A 15,879-nucleotide genomic window follows, 5' to 3' on the forward strand; every position below is an offset into this window, starting at 1 on the left:
CCAGCCTGTGAGCTGAGTTTGGTTGTTTTTTTGTGGTGTTTTTTTTTCCTTTCCAAAGTCCATGTAGGTGAGAGATTTCATTTTGTCTTCCTGAGGGAAAAATTGCAAATCTCTATCCTCCCCTGACTGAGCTGTGTTTTTAGGAGAAGCCTCAAGCTACCTTAAGACAAGTACAAGCTCAGAAATGCAGTGGCTGTGTTTGTTTTTGTGTTCTGGGCAAAGCAAGGGCTGCTGCCAGTGCTAAGTAAATACAGAGCTGCCCTAATGAGTGACTGCAGTAGCCAGGGCCATGCTCGCTGCCTGTGTGAAGCCAGATGAATCTGTCTGGGGACTTGAACATCAGCCTTCCTGTGACTAGCAAAGGCAGAGCCACTGGCGTTTGGATTACCAGCTCTCCTGTGCTTTTAACAGAGTGCCAATGTTTGACAAAACCATTAAGTTAAATTAAGCCCTACACATTTCAAATGGATTTGGAGACTTCTGGCTGACTCACTATTAGCAGAGCTGTCTCTTCTCCCTTTCGTCTCTCTCCTTTTTTTTTCTTTTTTTTTTTTTTTTTTTTTTTTTTTCCCCTCCTCCTCCATTTAATTCCCTCTGATGTGTGGCTGGTTTTATTGCTGACATATAAAAGCAACATGCCGGGACTCAAGGAGAGGCCTGGCACTGGGGATGGCACTGCTGTGAACCCAGGCATGCCTGATCCTGCTGTGGTGGGCAGGGAAGGTGCTTGGGAGGTTTTTGCTCAGGGCAAGCCCTGTGTCCTGCAGAGCCTGGCAGTGGGTTAGCCAGGGATACTCATTTCCTGCAGAGCCCATGGCTGCTCTGCTCTTGCCCATTGCCAGTGTTATTTTTGCACAGGCTGCTGCTTTGCTGAGCCATTTCCAGAGAGTGGAGTAGGATGCTGTCTGCTCCAAGGGGCTGGCAGTGCAAGGGCAAGGGATAGCGGAGAACATCAGTGGGAGCAGGGTCTGCCCCAGTCGCCTTGACTTGCCTCAGGCAAAAGGGAAAGGCTTTAAAGAGAGGCAGGGTGATGACCTTGTAAATGGATGCATGACCCAGCTGCTTCCCTGTGGTGTTGTCTGCTTTGTGGCCCTGATACTGCTCTTCATGGCTGTGGGGAATCAGTGAGACTTTGAGGGGTTGGTGAGGTCTCATTTGCACAGCTGCATCTCAACTGTTTGAGCTCTGCTAGTTACCGTTGTGGGAACTGCTGTGAGCTTCCCCCTGCCCATCTGATAGAGCTTTTCTTCAGGCAGGAGAACCCCTGTGTGGACCTCACTGTGGCTGCTGGTGAAGCTGTTGTTGCCCTGGAGCATATTTGGAGTGGGCTGTGGAGCTGAAGAGTGTGAGCAGAAAGCACTAGGGGGTGGGGGTGGAGTACCAGCCCACCTATGCCACTGGGATGTGGAGGGGTGGATGACCTCTGCTTGGGAACCAGAGGCAGCTGTATTACTGCAGCTGTGCTAGAGTGTGAGTGGGGTCAGGAAACAGGGAAAATGGTGGTATGGATTGGGCTTAAAGGCCAGGGATAGAAAAGCACTGAATACTCCAATATAGGAATTAAGGTTTTCCAAGTAGTCAATGTACTGAGGGGGATCTGATGAAGCTGGTGGATTAGACAGAAGATACAGTAGCTGGATGGTGGACCAAAGCTGGAAATGACCTACTGGTGTCCAAGGCTTGCAGCACTCTGCTGCCCTGTAGTCCTGATATGTGGAAGCATGTTGTAGCAAGTGCTGTCCTGGCAGACAACATCTCATGTAGCAGTTCCTGGTGCTCTTTCTGCAAGCTTCAGACTATTGATTGCAGATGATGTGGAGGCTGCAAGGTTTGGAGAGAGCTGGGCTGCACTGCTGGGGGAGCCCTTCTGCTGAGCAGGTCACTGCTCCTTGCACTCAAATGCCCTCAAGCACCTCTTTTCCTCTGCACCTCTTCTCCTTGGTCTTTGCTGCCTCAGCCCCATGTTTATCAGGTTGCTCTGAGATGTGTTCTCTAGTTGCACATCTTGATGCAGCTCCTGTCTTGCTCTCCCTTGTCACAGCTTGACTGAAGTAGAGCCAGAAGCTGCTGGAGGAGAGACTTCAGCAGAGGATCAATATGGTTGATCTTGGGCACGCAAAGCTGGAGCATTAAACCATGGAAAGGACCTTTGGGTGAAGACCTGGAGGAAGCTCTGCACCATGAAGCCTGCTCCCATTGACACTCAGCACGCAGTGCCCACAGACATTTCTTCTTGCTGGGTGCAGCCCCCCCAGCCACCACTGTCTTGTTCCTCCGGGTGCTGTTGTTGTTTCCGTGTTCATTAATGCTGATATGCTCAATTGCACCAGCTCGTTTCCAGGGACCAACTGCAATCCTGCGCCTTCATTTGCATCCCTGCTGCTTAGCTGTTGCCCAGGCAATGCCAGGTGCTTTGACATCATTACCCAGCTGACTGGCATCCTCCCTGCCCCATGAACCTTGCTGTAATTGACTTCCAATTGAAGGAGCAGATGGGGGAAAGCTGTGTTGAAATGGGAACTGTTTGCATTGCCATTTTGTTTCTTGAAGGGAAAACTGTGACTAGATTTGGGAAGGGTTTCTTGCCCTCTAGGAGGCTGGGCATTCTGGCACTCTGTCTTAGCTTAAAATATTTCCCCACCATCATCTTCTGTGGGAATGTGATGTCTTAAACTCATCAGTGGTTGTCAGCAGGGAAGCTTGGAGGGTTTGTGGAGGAGAAGAATGGTCTTGCAGATGCTGAGAGCTGTGGTCTGGGTAGTCTGGGGAGGGGAAAGAGAAGAACAGCGTTGGGGATAGGTCTTATTGCTATTTTGAGCCTCTTGGTGGGTGAGAAGGGGCAGGAAATGAACTCATTTTTGGAAGCACCCAGGGACAGAGCAGCAGACAGTGGCCCAATTTGGAGCATCTGATTGCTTATCAGGCACTAAGAAGTGTCTTGTCTGCTTGAGTGTGGTGAAACACTGCAGGAGGAGTGAGAGGTGGGAAAGATTAAGCCCTCAAGATCACCAACTTTGACCTGCAGCACCCCCTGTGTGACCTGAGCTGGCTGGTCCTGCTACTCCTGCATAGTATTAGGTTGAGATCTGAGCCAGCCTATATTACTCTATAGGTCTGATCCTAAAACCATCCTGGTAACTAGTAATATTTTCTTTCTTCTTGGTCAAACTACATTTATTTATTTATTTATTTATTTATTTTGTTTGTAACTCAGGTGTAGAAAATAGCATAGACCATCACTGCAGTTTTTCCTATTTAAAAGTAGTTTGACTCCTTTCAGGCCAAAGTCACTCCAACAGATGCTTCGCTACAGGATCTCTATCATTAAATTGGCAACTTCTATTGAGGTTCACTGTGCAGTTTTCTGTCAATTTTATTTATCCACCTTCTGCTTGCACAGCACTGTGGTCGCCAATTCTTCCAGCATTTGCTCGTGACTTGTGCTGGATCTAATTTGTTAGGTTTAACTGAGCTTCCTGAGGAGAAGGGCAATGCAAGACTGGGATGGAGACATCAGCATCAGCTGCTTGATAGCCAAGCCCAGAAGAACTTGTTCTGCTCCAGCAGAACCCCTGCACTTGGCTTATTTGTCCAGCATGGACAATTGCTGTGCTTCCCTGTGCAAGAGAGAAGCTTCCCATGTGCTTTTAAGTTGTGACAAAGAGGTGCTTCAAGCTTTACTGTCCCTTATTAAGGATTTATTGCTCATTATTTATTAATATTACTGTTTAATTACTTAATACCTGTTATCTATTAAGAGAGGACGTAATTCTGCCCTTGTATTCTGAGCTTTCCAAAAGGGGAGCCCTGAGGCTATCACCCTCAGTTGCTGTGCTATAGAAGAAGCCTGGTGGAGGCAGTTGCTGGTGCTTTTGGGTGCTGACTATGGATTTGCATTTGAGTCTCACTGTTGGCTGGAACAGCACTGGAACCTTTAGTAATGACAGTGGTTGGAGGCAGGTCAGGGCTGGAAGAAGTGAAATATTAAGAGATCTCTGTCTGGTGTGTGCAGCTCGAGCTGGAAGCAGTGTGACTGTGTCCCCAGCAGCTTGCCTGGGGAGCTCAGGCTCCTCATATCACAGTTGCAATCAGTGAGCTGAGTTGTGAGGTGTATAGCTCTGCCTCTGTTACCCCTAGAGCTAAGAGATTAGTATCAATTAACAGCTTAATTTGTAATTAAGAATTTGCTCTAATTTTTTGACGTGCCTTACAGAGGCGGCTGACACAAGAGGCTCAGGCAGCATGCAGTGTGCTGTCAGCAACTGCTGGCGAGCAATCTGAGAGCTGGGGTGTGGGTTTGGACATGGAGGTGGTTGGAAAAGAGAGAAACGGCCCTGGCAAGGGCATGTGATGCAGGCTGTCCTGGAGATGGCTCTGGGGACTCAGAAGCCTAATGCTTTTCTGCCTCTGCATCTAGGAGTGCTGGGTGATCACCCTGGGACAATTCTTGTTTTATACTGTAGCATTACAAAGGAGGGATTCAGACTGGGAGGGTTTGGGCTTTGTTTGGATGTCCTGTTAAGCAGAGCATGGAGAGCATTCTGGATGCTCCACTGTCCTCCCACACCTGTGGTCCAGCCAGCCCAGCAGTGCTGGAAATTGTGTATGTGTCTCTCAGGTGCTGCGAGGGGCTGGCAGGGCCATCACTGCCCTCTGTGTGTGGGAGCTCCTCCAGCACCGCAGGTTACTTGGCTGAATGTGTCCTAGAGCTGCAGTCTAGCTCAGGATCTTCCTTTCTGGGGTCAACATATGTCATCTTCCTTCCAGCTTTTAGTGGGTTTCCCTTCTTCCATATGGCTCATTACTTTCCTGGCTGCACTAAGTCCCTTCCATGTGTGGGGACTCCAGCCTGCTGAGTGCCTTTGGAGAGAGAGCAAAGGTCCCTGCAGTGAAGAAACTGGGGCTACCTTGCTGATAAGAGGCAGTCCACAGATGTGACTAGCCCAGCACCAACCATCAGGGATGAACTTGGGCTTCCTCATACCCCAAGGCTATCTCTTAGCAATGCTGCTCTTGAAGTAGGCTGCCTCATGCCACTCTGCAAGGAAGATGTGATGATGATGCCACTTTTTTTTTTTTTTTTTCCCTACTCTCCATTCTGCTCCATTGTCCTCTAGCATGCCCACTCCATGTGAATGGTCCAGAGGACTCCTGCCCTTTGCATTCCTCCCATCACCTGCATGGTCTGTACCTCTCACTTTTCTCAGCACCTCTACTGGTTGTTGTAGGACAGAGAAGAACTGTTGTTCTTTTTCTTAACCTTTTTTTCCTGAGCCACTGGTTGCTGCTTCATTTTCTAGAGAACTGAAAAATGTGACCATGACATGTAGAGGGAGAAAATACTTCAAGGCTTCACCTTGCAAGGAGACAGCACAGAAAACACAAAGTGGATATGTGCAATTGTGGGAACTGTCAGAGAGCAGTGGCTGAATGCCAGTGCTGGAGGATACTGTGCATGTCCCAGGTTGTGTGGGACACGTGTCTTAGGGACAGCTGGTCTTAGGTCACTCCAGCCTTGTCTGCACTGTGTGAGTGATGTAGCTGGGTTTGAGTTGTTGGTTGGTTTGTGGTTTTTTTTCTATTTCAAGGCTTCTCAATTCTTAGCTGTTCAAGCCAAGTGTTCCCTTAGCATTTGGTGCTCTCTGTGCAGGAAGAGATTTGCATCTAAGTTGCTTGGCATTCATTTGCCATTCAATGGAGCTCATGTCTGGAAAGGTCTATACTTGGGGCAAAAGCTGAGTTAATTTGCACTGGAAGGCAGGCATGCTTTGTTTGCATGTTGGTTTCTTCTCTCAGAAATCCTATTTGAGGTATTTGTTCTCTTCTATTATTGAAGCCATGTTAGGGGGCATTGCAGCCTCCCTGCAAGGCTGGGAAAAGAGAGAGCTAGGCTGAAAGGTGCAAATTAAACCTGTGCTCTGCTATCAACAGTTATTGCACTGTTAATGTGGACCTTTCTTCAGAGTTTTTATGCTCTTAGTTTTCAACTGAGGGAGAAATGCTCACCAAGACAGTCCTGTGGGAAGTAACACAAGCTCCAGAGGTCAGTTTGCAGCTAGATTGGATGAAACATTTCTAAATTCAGGGAAGAAGTGCCAGAGGGTCTTTAACTCTCTTTTGAATTAGCTTATGAAATAATAAGCCAGGTCACAGTGTTTCAGTACATCTTGTCTAGGAAGAAAGATGCTTGGGAGGAGAGGCTGGGTGAGGGGTCCCCTGGCACTGCAGAGAGCAAGATGGGAGCATGGGGAGGCAGCTGCAAGCTAGAGGTGTTTTGTTTGGGAGCTCAATGACACAAAAAACTTTTTTCTACCTTATGTGGGTGCCAGGCTTGGAACCTATCCCTTTCCATAGTTGCTTCCTTCTGGGATTGCCCCAGAGCCTGCTGCCAGTTCCCAACAGTGTGCAATGCTACTGGTTCTGTGCATTCTGGGAATCTGTGGCCACTGGCATCCCTGTGACTGTGGGTGCAGCAGAAGGGCTCCCAATGGGCTGAGGCAGAGACACCCCAAAAAGCATCTCTGCAGGGAAGGTGGCTCTAGCTGCAGATCCAGAGGAGATGGAAACCAGGAGAAGCCATAAACCCTGTTTGGTGTTAAGAAGCTGTCAGTGACTCAGTGCTCTTCTGTGCTTTGGAGATGGTGTTCTCACAGTCCCTAAACCATCCCAGCCTGGGGCTACCTCCGAGACCCCAAATGCTCTATTTTCATGCCCTGCAGCAACATTGTCACCACTTTGACAGGCAGAAGGTGATCGCTGCAGACTGGAATCAGCACTTGAGCTTTCCTTCACCTCCTGGTGGTGTATCACGTCCAGCAGCGAGAGGCACCTGTCAGTGCTGCTGGGGCTGTACTGCCCGTGGAGGGGCTGGTGTGAGTGGGGAGCCAGCTGCGGGCTGCACAGGGTTAAGCAGACATTGACAGAAAACAGGAAGAGAGGACAAAAGCAAGTCTGCTGTAATTATGTAGCATTTATTATTAATATGCTGGAATTGCTGGAAGCAGCCTCTGTAATGTGAATACTGATACAGAGGTTCAGAAGACAATTTAGCTCTCATCTGTCTGTTTATTAGCTCCCTCAGCTCTGGCAGGCAACGAACTAAAGCCTCATTTTTTACTGCCTTGTTGCGCGTACACACACACACACACACCCCAAACTCCTTCTATTTCCATAAAGGAACATGTTCTTTGTTCACCCTCCTGCCGGGTGCTGCAGCGATGCACGGCGTGATCCGGGGTGGCAAAGCGAACTTCAGTCCTTGGCCTGAGCCTGCCTGATTGCAAGGCAGGGCCCAAAGCTGGGCTGGGCAGAGCTGTTTACTTTCCAAGAGCAGCACAGATGTGGCTGATGCTGGCTGGGTATGTTCCAGCTTCTGTGGCGCAGAGGTACTTGTCCTTGGGGCAGCAGCTTTAGCAAGATCATACTGCATGGGCTGGCATAGCTTGGGGTCTCCGTAATGGGGTTGTGATGAGTGGAGAGGCTACAAGTTGCTTTAGGAAGCTGGCTAGGAAATAATTAAAGGCTGCTGGGGTGGAGAGAGCAGGAAGTCAAACCAGCTGTCAGGGAGTGTGCAACAGGTTTCCTTTTTGTTCTGTGGCTTGGTAGGATCTGTCATTCTAGCTTCTAAGTTTCTGAGCTTCAGCCTGGATTTTTTTCTGCATATTGCAAGCATATAGGACCTCCTTTCCCTTATGTATTATACAGTAGTTTAAAGAGGATTAAGACAATAGCTAATCTAAATGATGAATGATGTAGATTGCTCAGCCACTGAGCCACTGGGGTTTTTCTTGCACACAGATTAGTCAGCTCAGTAGCTAAATATTGGGGCAAACAGTATAAATCCATGCAGATAAGCCTCTCCAGCTGAAATAGGATGGAGGGATTTTGAAATGGGCTTTGACATTGCTTTGTGTCTTGTCACAGTGTCTGAGGCTGTGTCGCTGACACGACGGATGCACCTGATGGCTGCTGGTGCACAGCTTGGGTGGCTGAGGAAATAAAGCATCCAGTGCTTCTCAGCCAATGTCATTATTGGATACGGATGGTGGCAAGAGAGGGAGGGGATCAATGCCGCTCACTTCTCTGTCACTAGAGCTGACTTTTTGCTTGTTGAGCCAGGGGCAGCCTGATCCAGCCTCAGAGACAGCAGCCTGCAGAGGGATAACACAGGCTGTTGATTTTTGTACTTGAATGAACAGGCTAGTGTGTCTGGTGCCTGCCCTCCCTCCTGGCATCAGCTCCAGGATAGTGCTGGCAGCCCCTGGGCAGCATGACCCGTAGGAGAGAGCTTGTCCTGGTGTGGGACTGGCAGCAGGTTTTCCTTAAGCTCTGAAGCAGAAGGTTTTAAATCTTTTATTTATATGTCTAGTCAGGTCTGTCAGAGTTTTGTCAACTCTTTTTGACAAGCAAAAATGCCATTTGCTTCAGCTTAATGAAAAACGATTTTTTTTTTTTTTTTTCCCCTGGGAACTGAAAGAATTGTAGTTTCAATTGCAAACACAAAAAACTCCTCAGGAAGAAAAACAAACACAAAACCCACCATAAAACAAAATCAGAAAACCTTCCCATAGTTGTGAGAGTTGGCTGTTAAAAGAAAGTCTGAGTTGGTGTTCTGGGTCTCTGTAAAATGAGGGTCTGGAGAGCATTCAATCGTATGGTATCTCCTTTTATGAAGCTTTCTGGGAGTATTATTCTAATTATGTTTAATGGCACTGATTTCTTCATCTTAACTGAGTGTGTCTTCTCCCAGTCTCACATAATTTTAATTCCTTCTTGTGAGAAGCACAGGAGCCAGGACTGGCTTGACTTAGTGCAGATGAAGAGCTGTCCTGCCAGGTGTCTTGTCCTTCCCAGTGGAGATGCAGTCCTCCCAGCATCTGGCTAAGTCTGGGGGTTGTGTTGGGGCTAAACTTGCATCAGGACCGGTATTTGTCAGAATACCTGTTCTCCTTTAATTTTCCCAGCTTCTCTTGAAACCATTTGTTTCCTGCTATTTAGCAAGGAGCTGTGTGGACATCATGGTTTGGCCAACACAGTTGGTCTAGCCTGAGGTCCTGTCTCCTCCTCCTTCTTTCCCCTCTTCCCAAACTGATAAGTCTTGGTGTTTTGTGCCCCTTCTCCTGGACCTCTTGCAGTCTCAGTTTCTGAGTTGTGAGGACCAGAGTAGTGTGTGGTGTCCAAGTGACAGTTGCTTAGTAGACTTGTATGATGACCACACAGTCTGGTTTGGGGCAGAGCGTTGCTGGACCCTGTCACATAGCTCATCTCCTCTGCAGGATACAGGTATACAAGCTCTGCCTAGAAATGCAGGGTGGATATGTGTCTGGATTTTATCTGGACACCTCACTGGGTGAGATTTGGGTTAAAATTAAGCCTGCTTCATGGTTGGCTCTATGGAGAAGGTCTGAGTGCTGCAGTTGGTACTGCACATTGAACCCTTCAGCTGTCTGAAGAGCATGGGGCTGGGACACGGGGTGCTTTTTTTTTTTTTCTTTTGCTTTTTTTTTTTGCTTTTGCTTTTTTTTTTCTTTTTTACTTATTAGATTTAAGCAAGGATGGCTTTACTTGAGCCCTCCTCTTTGGGGCTGGTCTCCTTTCTGCGTAACCTAATCCAGTGCTGAGCAAGCGAGGCCTGTGCTTGGGAGACGGGTAGGGCGGTGAGACAAGCCTGTGAACAGACACCACTCATCCTGCAGCTGAAAGGTTTGTCTGGTGCATCCTGAGTCAGGATCAGGCTGTGTCACAGCCCTGCGTTGTGTCCCCAGGGAGCTGTCAGGAGGCTGCCTGAGCCGTGCGGTAACACGGGTCTCGAGGATGTAAGCAAGGTCAGATGTCTGCTCAGAAATGAGATTGGCAATGATGCCACCAGTGCTGACAAATGGCCTGTCGTTAATCTCTGACTCACGGCAGCGGAGAGGGCAGTGTTGGAAGCAACCCATGAGGTCACCTGCAGCCTCTCTTTCCCAGGGGGCTACACACAGCTTCCACCCTAGACCTCTCTGGAAGGGGTGGGTGCCCATCCCCAGGGATGGTGTGTCTCCTCCTACATGCATGCTCTGGTGTGTTTCTGTGTGTGTGAAGGTGCACGATGTGACTCCAGTCTCACTCTTAGGCATGGTGCAGATGATGGGAGCCCTGCAGCCCCTGTTGGGGAGTGGATTCCTGCCTGTGGCATAGCTCCAGCTCAGCAGTAGTGAAAACAAAGCCCGTGTTTCCAATGTGTTGCAATACCCTTTCAATGCCAGAGGTGCTGCACTGCTGGGACACACTGTAGGGAGCTGGCAGTGACCAAGCCTGGGATGGTCAAAGCCTGGCTGTGCTCCCCCATGCTAGGGCATTGCCTGGGTCCAACAAAGTTGGGTGCTCAGCCCTCTCATGGAGCAGCCTTCCCCTCCTCTCTTGTTTTTTTGAGTCTCTTTCCATGCTTGTTATAGAAATTAGATCTTTCCTTAGTTGCAAAAGACTCCTCGGAGGTTATAGCCAAAAGAGCCAAGACCTCCCATGGTACTGGATGCTGGTGGAGGTGCTGCACTCACTGCTCAGCCATGCTGGCCAGCTGCATAGGGCTGAGCTGTGTTTTGGGGCTGTTGCTGTGTAAGCTTTGCGTGTGCAGGGAGCAGGTCACTTTCTCCTTTGAATTATTTGGGGTTTTGAAATCACTTTCAGGAGGAAAGGAGACACAGTAACAGTTTTTCTCCCTCTGACTCCCTCCAGCCACTTGGGCCTCTTGGCTGCCACTGAGAGGTGATGGACAGCCAGAGACAAGGGCATGTGGGATAGGGTTTCTTTCCTTGGAAGGCTGGAGGAGAAGGGTGTGCAGATGGGATTGAGGAGGTGGAGGAGAAGGGTGTGCAGATGGGGATGAGGAGGTGTTGGTTCCGGGAGTGCGAGGGCTGATGCCAGCCCAGGCTGCTGCTGTGGCACAGCCTGAGCTGTGCCTCCAGGATCCTTCCCCTGTGCCTGTGCTGAGCTACCATTTCATTTATTTCTTTTTTTTTTTTTTCACTTTTCCCCCATCCCCTCTTAACTGGAAGAAGTCCTAAATAAAGTTGCTGTCACTTTTATTTATGGGTGCAGGGGAAGAGCTGGACAAAAAGCCTGTGTGCTCCTGACAGCTTCAAAGCAGCCGGATGTTTTTTCTTTGCTCGCGTTGGTGAGGCGATCAATCGGGGCACAGGCAAGCATCCTCTGTAGATGCATGGGGCTCATGTGTTCCCCTTCTCGGGAGGCTTGGGAAAGATGGATGGGGTGGGCTCTGCATCCTGGCTCCTGGCCATGGGGCTGTTACAGGGCCAGGCTTCTCCAGGAACACCTGTCCTAAAATCCTGGACCTCCAAAAATACAGATGCGAACTTGTCTGCCTTAAAAATCCATCACAGGCTTCTTGTCTCCATCTTGATTGGTTCCAGTGAGGTCAACTTTTTTTAATAACTTCTGGACTTAGGCAGGGAAAACTATTTCCTTCAGGAAATAATATAATTAAGGTTGCCTGACACTTCTGATTATAAGCCCCTGTCTTCAGTTGCTTGAAACTATGCCAGCCTTTAACCATTTGGACTGAAACTTCACATGTCTCTGCCTCCGGCTGAATTTTTTTGGAAAATTTTAGCAAAGAGGGTTTTAAGCTGCTCTCAGAATGCTGTTTGGGGGAGAAAAAGACATTAGTTTATCCACAGCTTAAAAAAAAAAAAAAAGAAGAAAAAGAAAAAATTCTTGCAGTTGTGCTGAAGAAACTCTAGTACTTTTGCGCTGTGAGACCTGGGTCTGATAGTTATGGGGAAGGTTTTCAGCCAGGTGTCGGGGATCTGCTTGTTGCTGACACCATGAAAATCCCCTTTCCCTGTGCCAAGTTGTGAGCCTCAGAACAACGCTGCTGTGTGGGTGTATTAAATATAGTGTGTGTGGGGAGGCAGCGGCCGCGCTGCTCCCACAGCAGGAACCGCGCCGCTTTGAGCACATTTGAGTGCAAAACCTACACCCCAGCTCTAGCAGAGGTTGCCTTGCTGCTGGGAAACCGTGGGCCCCTTCTGTTGGCACAAGTCAAACTCATCGATCCCTGGTCTAAGTAGCACTGGGTTGTTCTGGGGAGAAAGTTCATTTTTGGTTTCTTTAGTTGCCATTTGTTGTTTTTTTTATGCAAATGCTGTGTGTTTGGCTTTTTTGGTTTTGTTGTTTGGTTGGTTTTGTTTTTTTTTTTGCAAGAAGTTGTTCAGTTACCCCTTCACCCTTGCTGTAGCATGCAGGTGGATCATGTGGGACATGCAGCATGCTATGGGTGCTGGGTTTCCTTTAGGGTTTTGCAGGGATCTCTTTAAACAGCGATTTTGCGTTGCAACACTGGCAGGTTCCTCCTAACTCACCCTGTTGATACCAAAATGGCCTAAGTTAGTATTACTGGGCAGCTGCAAAGCCAGGCCCTATAAAGCAGGTGTCTGCTGGGAACTCAAGTCCTGAGTGATGAGGTGAGCTTGGGACTGGTGCAAGCTCTTTGGCAGGGACCTGCCCCATGTGTCATCTCTGCTCTGTGACTGGTGGTATTTGCTCCTTACATGAGCCTGCCTGAGCTGTAGTTGTAGAATCACAGAATGGTTTAGGTTGGAAAGGACCTTAAAGTTAATTTAGTTCCCCTGCTACACCTTCCACTAGACCAGGCTGCTTCATGCCCATCCAACCTGGTGTTGAACACTTCCAGGGGTGTGGCAACCACAACTTCTCTGGGCAACCTGTGGCAGTGTCTCACCATCCCCAAAGGATCCCCAAAGGATAGAATTTCCTCCTAATATCTCATAAAAATCTACCCTGTTTCAGTTTGTAAGTATTCCCTCTCATCCTATTGCTTCATGCCGTTGTAAAAAGCCCTTCCCCAGCTTTCCTGTTGCCCCTTCAGGGACTGGAAGGTGCTATAAGGTCTCTCCAGAGCCTTCTCTTTTCCAGGCTGAACACTACCAACTCTCTCAGCCTGCCTTCACTGCCTTCAGTCAAGGCTGTCCCTGGTTTTGGGGAGTCTAGCTCCCAGATCTTTCCACTTGCTCAGTGGTAGCTCAAGCCCTGAGCCAGGTCCTTCAGCTGGCATCTGCTTTGGGCATGCTGAGCTCCTCCAAAAAAGCCCAATTCAACCTCAAGTTGGAGTTCTTAAAAAGCAAATCCATGCTTTGACTTCCATGGGGAATGCTGGGCTTGTGGCAGGTATGGCTCATCCCATCAGGACAGGACACAGACGTAGTAGGGGATGTCAGTCCTTTCCCTGTCAGCAGGTTCCAGGGACACCTTTCAGCCAAGGCACTAGGATTTTGCACTTTGTACCCAGCATAGTGCAAGGTCCCTGCAAGAGCCATATCCTTATGACTCAAGCAGAAGAGGCGGAAAAAAGCTTCCTGAGGGATGCTCAGTACTAAACCCATCTCTCTTGTCCCTACCCCTGCCAAGCTGGAGTGACAGCCCAGGCAGGTCCCTGCCAGATGGTGACAATCAAGCCTCACTGCTTTGCTGTAGCCTGATCGCCTCTGTTCATCTGCGGGTAAAAAAAGATATTCAGTACAGCTAAAAAGTTGCGTGGGTATTGCAGAGCAAGGTGGGGGGTAGGGCTTGGTGAGGAGGAGGCCTCTCCCCTCCTTGCCAGTCACTTGTCAGCTGGAAGGTGCCAGGCAGAGCGGGTTTTGAGTGATGGGGCGTTGCGGGTGTTGGGCTCGGGGCAGCTGGAGTTAAATTTCTCGGTGGCTGACACCTGACAAGCATGATAAATTGCAGCACACCATGTGCTGCCGGCATGACAAACAGCTTCCCTCCTTTTAAGCTCTGGGAAAACTTTTTAATTATTTCCCAGTGCTTTGCAAATGAAGTTTTTTCTCCACCAGGCACCCCGCAGAGTTTGGGGGGAAGGGGGGGGCAGGGGACGGGGACGGGGGACAGGGGGGGGTTGTTATTTATTTATTTAGGTTTTGTAGGTGAGTGGGGGGTGGGCTGGGGAATTGTACTGTGGGTTTCTGTAGCATACTCCTGCTGAGTCACCCAGGCTTTGGATGGGGACCTGGGGAGGGCTTTGGTGAAGCTCATTGGCTTGGAATCAGCTGCTAATTAAAGCACATGGTGTTCCAGGCTTGGAGTTGCTGTCACCCTTGGGAAAGGGTCTTTGCAAGAGCGACTCCCAGACTTTCCTCTTGCTGGTGGAGTTTGACTTCTATTTTTCATTTTTAATAATGCAGAACCATAAGACTTTTTTTTTTTTTTTTCCCTCTTGAAAGCATTTAGAAAAAAAATAGGGTGGGGGTGGGGCGGGGAAGACAAGCTCAGCCACAAGAGCTAGATAATGAGCGTAGATCTTGACTGATAATTTGTTTGTGTAACCCAAAAAGCTTATTTGCTGGTGAAACTGAAGGCACCACTGGTTACAGTAATGCTTCAGACTCCATCTACACTAGACAGCATGTCAGATGTAGCACAGGAAGTCTCTCTCTTGTTTCCAGTCCTCAGTGCCCGTGCTGCAAAGCTGTATGTGCGTGCTTTCCTCTTCGCACTCCCGGGTTCAGTCGGATTGGCCCCTCCCTGGGCAGTTTAGCACGTGCATGAGGCTTTGCAGGATTAGGGTCTAGGCAGTGCAAGACCTTGTGGGCAAATGCCTTGGTGCCTGCTGATGTTTTAGTGTTGCTATGCTGTTTTGGCTGGGGACCATTGCTGTCTGTCTTTAAAGAGGATCAGAGATGCCCCAAGCTGCTGTATATTTTCCCCCCCCCCTCTTGTCTTTCATGTCTCTAAATCGAAATAATTAAGCAAATGCTTGCTTTGAGGCTGCACTGTGATGCTTGTGAGGGAGGGCTCTTCATCTAAACTAGCTTCCTGTTTACACCAGTCACCCCCAGTTGTCGGGGCTGGGAAACAGATGTCCCCCTCCCTCTGTTGTTTTCTGTACCTAAATAAATGGCAGAGCTCCACCTGGTAACCTGACAGATTGCTTCTTCTGTTCTGTTGAAGAAAATCCTTGATCTGAGCTGCGAGGATTGGTCAAGCTGCCAGAAGAATCCCCCAGACGTTGATGAGAAATTGGGGACGCCCCAAGGACTCCAGACCAGTGGAGAGGTAAGAGGTGGATTAAAGAGGTGGATTACCTGGGTTATCCTCAGTTGGTGTGCTCTGAGCCACCTGGCTGTGGTGGAGCTGCAGCCCATGTGTCTTTTGGCTGAAGTGATGTTTATTGAAAGTGTGGCAAAAGGCTGCACCTCTGGCTTTGGTGTTTGAGCAGCTTCACAGCTGCTGTGCAAAGAAGGTGGATGCTGGCAGTGGTTATTTAGGTTGTAGAGGGCCATGTTTGGATAAACAGCTTGGAAAATGCATGTGTCAGGGACAGCACGTGAGAAGCTTCTCCATAAAGAGTCCACCCACTTGAAAGCACTTCTAGCAGCTTGGGTCTAAATGGGTTAGAAGTCCTGTGGTGGCTGAGATACTTTGGAGCAGGTAGGGGTCCCCCAGCATCACACAGTGATCCAGCATCACAAGAGTGATTAATTTATTTGGCATCTCCTCTGTGTAAAAAGCTGCATCCCCTTTGGAGACCACCACCATCACCAGCCATGGGCAAGGTATTGTCTCACCTCTGAGACTGTTGCTTGTGTGCTTTGTTGTCAGGGTGTGATAACCCCGCATTTCCTGAGGAGAGGTTTGGGGTCATCTTCTTGAAGCCATGGGGACCCTGGTGGAGTAGGGAAGGGGCCTGTGGATGGGGCTGCCCCATATGGTGACACAGACCCTGCCATCCTGGGGAGGCTGGTACTTGCTGGTGCTGTGCTTGAGAAATTAAAATGATGAATTAAAATTTAACAAGTCTCTAAATGCCAGGCAAGGACATCTTAAGTGGGAATTGTTATTGTTTTACTAGCGCAGCCTCCC

The 15,879-nt window shown here is 49.0% G+C and overlaps 1 protein-coding gene across 4 annotated transcripts in view; it reads left to right on the forward strand.

Annotated features, from left to right (window-relative positions):
• CNTFR (ciliary neurotrophic factor receptor) overlaps nucleotides 1–15,879 on the forward strand; it is a 210,737-nt gene that overhangs the window by 38,774 nt on the left and 156,084 nt on the right. For 3 of the 4 annotated variants that reach the window (XM_051642018.1, XM_051642022.1, XM_051642019.1), the window contains exon 2: nucleotides 14,968–15,072. In XM_051642018.1, coding sequence (XP_051497978.1) covers nucleotides 14,968–15,072 — 105 coding nt within the window. Of the gene's footprint in view, nucleotides 1–14,137; nucleotides 14,163–14,967; nucleotides 15,073–15,879 lie in introns of those variants that run through there. The other variant, XM_051642021.1, reaches the window with a different exon arrangement.

Source organism: Apus apus, chromosome Z (genome assembly GCF_020740795.1).
Source record: "Apus apus isolate bApuApu2 chromosome Z, bApuApu2.pri.cur, whole genome shotgun sequence".
Taxonomy (NCBI): Eukaryota; Metazoa; Chordata; class Aves; order Apodiformes; family Apodidae; genus Apus; species Apus apus.